Source organism: Dermacentor silvarum, chromosome 6 (genome assembly GCF_013339745.2).
Source record: "Dermacentor silvarum isolate Dsil-2018 chromosome 6, BIME_Dsil_1.4, whole genome shotgun sequence".
NCBI classification, from domain to species: Eukaryota; Metazoa; Arthropoda; class Arachnida; order Ixodida; family Ixodidae; genus Dermacentor; species Dermacentor silvarum.
In genome coordinates, this window is record NC_051159.1 from 132,527,926 (window position 1) to 132,537,911 (window position 9,986).

The 9,986-nt window shown below is 40.1% G+C and overlaps 1 protein-coding gene across 1 annotated transcript in view; it reads left to right on the forward strand.

The window, feature by feature from the left end:
* Positions 1-363, forward strand: part of LOC119456901 (colorectal mutant cancer protein-like) — a 30,022-nt gene extending 29,659 nt beyond the window's left edge. The window contains exon 16 of the mRNA XM_049669509.1: positions 80-363. Within this exon, the coding sequence (XP_049525466.1) occupies positions 80-169 (90 nt within the window). The 3' untranslated portion in view covers positions 170-363. The remainder of the gene's footprint in view (positions 1-79) is intronic.
* The last annotated feature ends 9,623 nt before the right edge of the window (positions 364-9,986 follow it).

Sequence of the window (9,986 nt, forward strand, 5' to 3'; positions counted from 1 at the left end):
CAGCCTCTCTTCTTCTTTTATCCCCCCTCCCCCCCCCCCCTCCTCCTAGCCTAAAGATGCTTACTTTGTTTTCCTGCAGGTGCAAATGTTGAAGCAGCGAATAGCGATGCTTGAAGGCTCCGGTCTACGCCATGCCTTGCCTCTCTCAGGAAGTGAGACATCTCTGTAAGGGGGTGCACAGATGAAGTTCAGCAGGATGAGTTGTTGGTCATTGAAGTATCGTAGCTTCTTGTTCAGTTAGCCCAAGTTACTGTAGTATTTGTATTAGTCATGCCTATATGACTCCATGCAGTTCCTCTGTGTACTCATATTGGTGCCGTATATATACATACAACACCCAACAAAGTTCCTCTTTTCCCTGTTTGTGTGCAGTTCTTTCAAGAATGATTCTAGGCATGTTACTGTGTAATGTTGTGTGAGAAGAGAGAGGCATTGTACAGAAGTCACTGTCATGTGTGTGCACTTGTCCAGTGTATAAAGTATGGTCATGACATTAGTATGTGGTCATGACATTGCAGGTGGTTAATATCAGTGCTTGCAAAAATTTATGGCATACATCTTGTGGCTGCTGTATGCGATCAAGAGCCATTTGGCCAAGAAGTATGTTTGATATGAGGTCTACTGTTACTTTCATTCGTTTTGTGGAGCAAAAAAAAAAGCTATAGAGTGCGGCTGTTAACCTCAATGTACCAGTTTATAAAGGGAGCAGTCGGCCGTTTTAGCAGGAAAACTGTGCAAGTAGCACAGGTTCTCAAGCTACAGTTTGTTAGCGGAGGTCATTTCTGCCCAGTTTATTCTTAAGCTAGCTGTTTCTGACCCAAACTCAGAACACTTGTCTACTACTACCTGCATACCTCTGTGAGCAATGTGGCAGGGAACACACAAAGCTGCACTCAAGAGACCATAGCAGCTAGATATCTACACCAAATGCACAGTGGGAAAGTTACTTAGTACGTATTAGCATGGCAGTTTTGAATCCACTTGTTGCAAATAACTCTAGCTTAAAAATAGCTTTGGTGTTCCCTCACATATCACTCATGAGTGTATATGCAGCATCCATATCAGCTGCTATGTATGTGTTGGATCTATTGCATATAGGATCTTGGTCTGTGTCGGTCTATTGAATCTGATATGTAATCAGCTACTTGTCGCTGTATTCATTATGGCAGAAAGACCTTAAAGACCTGATAGCATTACATTTAGTAACTGATTGAATGTTTAATTCATTAGAGCCTGATTGATGTTCTGCTTGTTGTTTGGAGAGAAATTCAGTGAATTGTGTTTGGGCAAACTTGAGCTTGTTCTTTAGGACCTAGTGAAGGTGCCTTTCATAAACACAGTTCGCTTGCATGTAACATAAGAAATTCCACATGAATTTTACTTGCGATCTCATATTCTTTTGTTCTGCTGCAGCTGAAGACCAAATTTAATTTCAATGTTATTTTTCTTGTTTTGTCAGCATTGTATTTCTGTCATGGATGTACTGGTCGAGTCAAGTGGCATTATATTTCCTTAGTATCTACACCGGTGTGTACAACATCCTTCTCAAGGCTTCAACTGACCTGTCTCAGTGAGCGCCTTTAACAGCTAGGTACAATTGTTTGTCTGTGAGCACGGGTAAAAGCCGTAGTGAAGCATCAAAGGCATTTGGTGAAATGTCTGTGCATGCATTAGTACTTTTCCAAAGGCATTTACTGCATTAAATGCAGTATAGTCATGGTTTGTAAGGTGTTTAGTCGTACCCAAACCACATTTCAAGTTTGCCGCTGAAAAGTGGCCAGTTAGTCATCTGCCTCCACCCTCTTGTGTTCTGATGATGTGGGACCAGCCTTTATTGAATCTCACAGCTGCTTAGAGCAATCAGTATCCTGGAACGCTGTTCAAAGAAGGAAGCTGCTAGACTGTGCCTTGATCGAGGCTGCTAATAATTTACCCCGTGTACCTAGTCATTAGAACATCTTGTCACAGCTACCTAATACTCCAGTCACACGGGGCACCTTTTATTGCAATCGAGCCCAATTTGAATAAAATTTATCGATTGTGATTGTACCGCAAGATGAAAAGGTAAACAAACGGGGTCAAGAAATTTAGTCACGATGCAATTGATACTGCCCCATTTGACCAGGATATAACTTACCTTACTCAGCTGCACCTAATTATTTATTTATTTTTCTTTCTAACTACAGCAGCATTAAAGCTCTGTGAGTGAGCTGCAGGACACCAGACTTACCAGGGTATGATGAGGTAAACAAACATCCAGTAATGTAGCAAGTTCACAAAGTGTGTTCAGTGAATGTGTGTGTGTGTGTGATTTATCTCCATTTTGCATTTATTCACTACAAATTCAAAGGTACTGCCTGGTGTTTTCATAAGCTGTCTTTGTTCTCACATGAATTGTGTGGTGTTCACGCATGCCAAAGAGCGAACAGTAATTTTTTAACACTTGTTTTTTCTCCCCGGGGTCACTTAACTCTCTGAACATGAAGCTTAGGCCTATATAAACCAGCGGCCAGTAGCCTGAATAGTAGATGCAACCTTGTGGATCGTTTCATTCGGAATTGACATAGTAACATATCTGCACGACTATAGCTTGAGATATTTTTTTTTTGTGTGTGTGTGTGCGTGTAACCAGCCTGAGAAAGTTCCTCACATTATATTTTTAATCGTGTTTCAAATACTTAACGCAAGATTCCTCCGCTCACCTCCCCACCTGCAATTTCGTACCACTAGACAACTAAGCGCTCGGTGGCAGGAGGCACGAATCTGCATAGCGAGAGCATATCACAACAAACAGCAACATCTGGTCCAACTACACCGAGGAAGTATATCTAGGGACTTTCAGACGAATGGGCTCTTTCCACTAGAGCAGTGCTTGTCCATGCAGCCTCACTAAGCAAATGGCAACTGCTGTGGTGCACAAATACCCAACTTCTCCATGCAGTGCATCGTGCTCCCGTTAGAAAACCGCATAACAGCGCAGCTGGCAAACTGTCATCATGAGGCACGCCCACGCATAGCCCATTGCTGGCACGGATTGCAATAATGGATTGCTCACTACATTATGCTAAAAAAGACAGTATTCTAAGTCTACGAATATGGCTTCCTGGTCACATTGTATCCACATAAATATGGTATCCACACACTGTTTTTAAGAGCCTCAGCTGCAGCAAGCCAGTTCATGAAAGTGAAATTCAGGACGGGGGAAAAAAAAGAATGCATACATCTTGTCAGAGAAATCCTGCACTGATTCTTTCCTCTGCATGGCATCCACCATCATACTGGGCTTAAGCTTTCTCTCCGAACATATCATTCATGTCCACAATAAATGCTGAAAAGCTTCTTGTCCTTTCACTAGTTTAGTGCAATTGGATGCCAGATTTTGAATATGGTTATCCTCCTTTTTACCTTAAGTGTAACCAAATGATCCCTGATTTAATATGTCGGCAGTAGCATTAACAAAATCATCCCTGTGGAAATCTATGGGCAGTAAAAAAATTTGTAAAAGGAATGTTTGCTGTCCACCTACTTGAAGCAGAAGGCTACAAGGGTGATAAACTCAGATCCTTGGAGCGCAAACTTTGTAATTGTGCAAAATAATTCCCATTATGGTTTGAGAATTGAAGCTAGGACTGTGAACAGCCTAGGGTAAGTAAATCGCTGTACCATGTGAGTTAATCACAAATTAGTGCGACACTGAATTAATCGGCAACTCAAAATGCTTCAAGTACAGCTGTTTGATTAGTGAAATCTTTAATTTAAATACAAATGCTAGAAAATGCGGAGCTGAAGTATTGAAGTGTGTACTGGACATTTATAAATGTAGAAAAGGAATGTGCTACTATAAATCACAGCTGCCCTTTCCCATGCCAAGCAGGCAGGCTCTGATAAACATAGTCTGACAATGTATTTAGGACTTGGCGTGGTGAAATTGTGGCCGAGGCATGCTGTTGCTTAAAATGGTTGTGTGTTGAGTTTCTAGCTGTAGCAGCAGCTTTATGAATGGGTAATTCAAGTACTCATTATGCAACATAGCCAAAATTGGTCTGAAGTCGTCTACTGGGACGTAGCTTGTAAGCATGATTACTTGTCTTTGTGCATAAAAAACATCAGCATTGTAGTTGTTATTGCTTTTTATTATGTCTAAGTAATTGAAAACTGTCACATGTCATTTTGGTGAGGTGTTTCAGCATAATGTGGTGTGTGACCTACACGCGAGGTGTCAGGTATGTCCATTCTAGGACAGCTGGCGCAGCGCACGCATACACTTGGCACCTTGCCAGCGAGTATCATCCTATACTAAAAGGCTCTACAGTTGTACCTCTATATGTATTTAAAGAATACCTACATTGCCTCGAAGGTGATATAACACAGATATAACAAATTATCAGACATGGTGAAGTAAATCTAAAATTTGCCATGCTTTATTTCAGTGAGTATTCTTCCGCTATAAGGAAACCAAAAAAAAAAAATGTGTGATCCAACACAATGTCGGTTATAACAAAGCAAGCTTTTGTTTGCACATGACTAATATTATGTATTCTGATTGCAAGTGTAAAAACATTTTGGCAAGAGCAACTTGAAGTAACACATTCTGGATGCGCATGTACTTTGTGGCCAGCTGGTTGGCTTGGTTAAACCACAGCTGGCAAGCCAATGTGCCAATCACGTGCTGTCACATGATTGTACAGTTGTGTATTAGCAATGGTGTAAAGTGCATGGACGCAATTCAGCATTGATCCCGTGCCACAAAAAAAAAAAAAAAAATCTGCGAGAGACCCCTTGCTGCCCATCAGAGGAGGCATCAGTCACATTTGCGTCTCCTTCACATAGACTTGATTGTAAATTTTCTTTTGGAGGTATCAGTGTGTATGCTTACAACAAATATCGCATATAATGAGGTTCAACTGCATTAGTGTGCTTTAGCATACCATAGCTGCTTCAAGATTATCGATACTGTTTCTACCAGCTGCTAGCCTTTACATATGCTAAGTCGCATCTTGTATGTACAGCGCAACCTAGCTAGGATGCCCAAAAGCTGGCAAGTAGCCAACGCAGTAGCGGTAACAATACAGTGGTAGTGGTATGCTAAAACTCTCTAGTTGCCTTAGTGAAATGCCATTATTTCCATTATTTTACCTGTCAAATGCAATTACACACTGAGTGCACGTGGAATTTCTGAATCACGTTAAAGGGACACAAAAAAGAAACACTGAATCAGTTTCGATTGATAAAGCTTTCTTGAAGGACTCCATTTTCGTTGATTTCGCAGTAATAGGTTGATTGTTAAAATAAAAAATTATGGCCAAAGTTACTTTTTTAATTTTTGCGCCGAAACTCCAAGGCCGGTTCGTCAGTGTGAAAGTCACAGATTACAAAGTATCGTTTTGCATTTCGGTTGTTGTTCAGTAAATGTTCATGAAACTTCATAAGTTCAGTCTTTGGCTCTTTTAGAATACATGTAGTCCATTTCTAGTGATAAAAATTTAACTTTGCCTGAGCTGACGGCGTCAAAATACAGGTGGTCATGGCATGATATTGCAAGAATTTCAAGGCAGTTCTGCCATCGGTCTTTCGTTTTTTGTCTTTTCTGACTTACGAAGCATCTCCTCACGATAAAAGGGGCATTTTTGGTATTGTTCAAGGGTAATTTACCAATAGAGCTCAAATTATTTTTCTCTTTAGTGTCCCTTTAAGCTAGCCAGTCACTCCTTCACATTTGAAAAGGGTATTTCCTGGCATTGTATGGTGAAGGTTTGTGTCAAGTTCGTTAGCACAAACACACGTATCTTACTGGCCAAATAGAGATATGCATCAAGTACACAAATCTTTCATGCACTTTTCGTTGTCATTTGCCCACTCCATTATAGCTCTAGCATTATTATTGTTTTTTTTTTGTTTTTTCGACATCCAGGCGAGCTTTCACCAAGCCGATTAGCAGCTCCGGCATGTGTTCTTTTATTTGTTTTCTTGCTATGTGATTGTCTCTGCACCAGCCTGGTTTTGGCATTGCAGGCTCTTTTTCATGTGTCTGGAACAGTTTTCTTGTAGTGATTTCTGTTTCATAGTTTTGTATGTGTATGAATGCTTCTATGACTTGCATCTGGCCTCTCAACAGGGTTATTTAGTGTAACATATTGATGATAAGCAGCATAGTAATTCATTGCATTTGTACGAGACTTTGTATAGCACGCCCTAATTGATGTGAGGGTAATCTTAGTAAAGGAAATGAACTTCACCAGGCTATGCATCGAATATACTGTTGCATGTGTGGTCACAATATTGAACCCCACATACTATTTTTTTGGTTGCTCATTCTTGCCTTTTTCTATTGTTGGTTTGAGATGGAGCTGCACCATTCTTTATTTATTTTCTTTGTGCCTTGAACAAGAAAAGTTTTGTATGGCCTGCTGCTAGGATATGCTACTGCAGATATTGCTGCCCGCCTAGTAGATGCAATATCGTATCTGATGGCTGCGTGTTTTGAGCCATATAGGAAAATGCAATCGCCATCAGCACTTGCTAAACAACTCTAGGGGGTGCATATCTCCCTAGACTTGAACCAGCTCGCCTAGCAGCATATTCATCTTGCTAAACTGTGTTATACATGGTGCACACAGTAAAGTATGCAAGAGAATATGTGTACACGCCTACACTCCCAATCTTTCTTAATCCCTGCGAGGTTTGTAGCTTTTGGAGGCAATTTCAAGGTTTTGTAACTATAGCGTGGGTGTTCCCATAGGCTGCGACGTCATCTTGTACTTTCTTCTAAACATGTAACCAAGGCGACCTTTACTGTTCATATTGTTTGCCTCACAAGGAATCTTTGTTGATGCATATGTTGTAGCTTGTTACCTTGCCAGAGCAGTCTGGACCTATCTTTGTACAAGGAGTTCTTACAAGATATGTCAGTGTTGCTGTGTCATTTCTTTAGTATGATCCGCCATATAGTGCCAGCCAGCTTTGCTGATTTCAGGTCTGGGGTGCTGCACAATCTCACCCTTAAGAGCTCTGTGTATAAGAGCACGTGAGGGCATTAAGAATGTGTGTTTTGCTGTAACCACGTGCTATTAGGCATAGAGTCTCCTACAAAAATTACTAATCTGAACTGTGGCGCTTGTGTCTGCAGCAGCTCCAAGTACGGCGTTTCTGCCAGCTTGGGAATGGTGGGCTAGTTTGTCTGAGCTTCGTATTTCTGGCTTCAGATATCTTTTGTTCACTTTCGACAAAATATTGCATTATGAATGTCACTGTTCACAGTGATTATGCATATGCGCCGAGTCTTATTGCCTTCTGCGCTTAGATAAATAGGATTGCTTCGAAATTTAGGCCAATAATGGTAAATGAAGCGTAGTAAACAAAGCCACAAGAACGTCTGAAGCCACAGGCACGAAGATAAAAAAAAAATCCATGTAGTACTAGCCTTGGTAGCGGAGCGCAGCGCCAGAGTTCCTGCTTGGAATTTTACTAGGAAACTCTATGCTATTAGGACCCTATCAATGGTCATGCCATGTAGTCTTCGATGTTGATTGCCTTTGTTGCGTGCACTGTATTATTACAGAATGTTGATGACCTTCCCTGTGGGAAACATGTTTTGAGAAAGTATGCATGTCATGAATTCTATACCTGGATACATAATTACTGACAGTGTATGTAGTACTGTTCCGCATGTATGCGATGGGCATAATGACATGCAATAGATTCAGCATACCTGGCAGCTATCTATGCACCTCTCTGAGAGGTTTTGTTTTCGCTATCTCTATTTAGTCAAACATTTGATGACATGAGGTGCTAATGGCGAGATACCTGACTACAAATGCACCATATCAACAACTGACTCGTTATCTTTTTATTTTGTTCATTTTCTCTCTCTCTCTCTCTCTCTCTGTTTTTTTTTTTTTTTTTTTTTTTTGTTAACGGCTAAGCAGATGTATACTTATGCAACAATTGTTTCCACATGTGGCATTATTTTGTTTTGACATATATTTAAATGTGTCCAAGTTTACTCACTGCCATGCTTGCTTTATTTCTTTTAGTCAAATATTTTACCGACCTTTACCCACAATTAGCATTTACATACAGATGGTAGTTTTCTCAAATTCCAGTGGATGCCATGCAAAAGTTGTCATCTTCAAATTAATGTGCCAAATTGCTGTGGAACTTAAGTCAGTACAAAATATGGACTCAGATTCCAGTATAGGTAATAATTTTTTATCCATATTGTGTTCTGCACTAATGCTGAGTAGCTTTTCATCAGGTTTGCAGGTTTGTTTGGCTAGACATGTGTGTACCGTGTACACACAACCAAACATATCTGTAAGAATGCACAGTTTGTAGCTTTCAACTGTGTTTTTATGGCAGTTCATGATCGAAATATTCTTGCTTTTTTAAACTGTATGTGCCTACTTTACAAGGCGCATTTTATTATTAGTGTTGTACTTTGCTATGTTCATTTTCTTAAGGGGGCCATGCTGGCATCGTATATTTACAAGTGTCTTTTGTTTTAATAAAGTCAATGTTTTATCTCAGCTGTGATTGCTGCTCCACAGCTTTTGCTGCTGTGATGAGTGTTTCGTTGACCTCAATTTATTCATACAAGGACTTTTCTTTTTTCTGGAATGAACATACATTTATTTATTCGCATCTTGGCAATCATAGTGGAGAAACAAGCAGTGCTAGCAAAGATTGGAGGACCGGCAGGCAGACAATGCAAAAAAGAAAAACATTGAAAGAAAACTGGATGAAGAGAACCTTTTTATACAGCAATGGTGTTTATAAGTTTCAATGCTTACTGTATTGATGGCATCTTTGTGCAGCAGACTCGGTGAATAGACTCATCAGAATTTTGGCATAAACAAAAGTTTACTGAATGCATGGGGAAAGTAAACAAGGACGCCTAAAGTGGTTGGCTTAAAGAATTCGACCTAACAAAGTTTGCTTTAAGGCAGTCATCTGTACTGTGTTTATTTTTGTAACCTCTTGAAATAGCAGAAATTGTAGCTCCTCTCAGTCAGCTGTGATAATGTAAAAAAGCCTATGTCTTCGGACAGCGCACATGGATCTAAAATACACATGTCGCAGATCACTTATGCACATTAGTAGGCAAAAGCAAAGGTGTGTATGCCTGAAGCATCTATGAAATTCACAGTAAGCACAATGACACGCTTGTTGAACTTGTGAAGCCGTCTCTTCATGTCCTTTAGATGGCAACCACAATGAATACAAGTGCAACATATATACAGGGTGTTTTGGGCAACACTTTCAAAATTTATTTAGGGTTGCCTGTGGCAGATAGCCCAATTCTAGTTAATAAGCTGGTCTACTCGAAGAGGCGAACATTACCTGCACAATAAATTAAAATGCATAATTGACTAATCAACAAAAATTAACTAATGAACCAATTAATTACTCCCCAATATTTATGTTCACAATGCAAAAGACAGGTAAAAAATCTTACTAGTTGCAACTTAAATTGAACACACATTTTCGGTGAGCAACTTGACATATCTTTGCGAGTCGACTGGAGCTGTCGTTCTGACAGTTTGAACAAAGAAAAGCATTCTATGTCACATAGAAAAAAACGGCAGAAAAAGTGACCCATGGAAATTCCAACATGCTGCTGTTACTTTTTTATGGCTAGATCCTTTAGCACTTCAATGTGTGATCGAATGCTTTGTCGAAAACTGAGACCGCATTCTGCATATCAGATAGAACATTTTCATAATGCAAGTGACAGGCAGTACAAGAGTGGCATTTGCAAATCACGAGTAGTTAAGAAAAGCATGTCGAGCTTACGCGTGATCGCGTCCTGCAGACACGCCTTCTTAGCATAGAGTTTCTTGCGAGTTCGTGAAGGTCGGCAAACAGACCAGGTGAGTGTAGATAAATGTTCTCGCGTTTTTAGGCAAGTTAGCGAAGCTGTGTAGAAGCAGACTCTCAGTCTCATTTCATCGAGAAATTTGAAATTGCGAAAAGTACGACTTTGCACG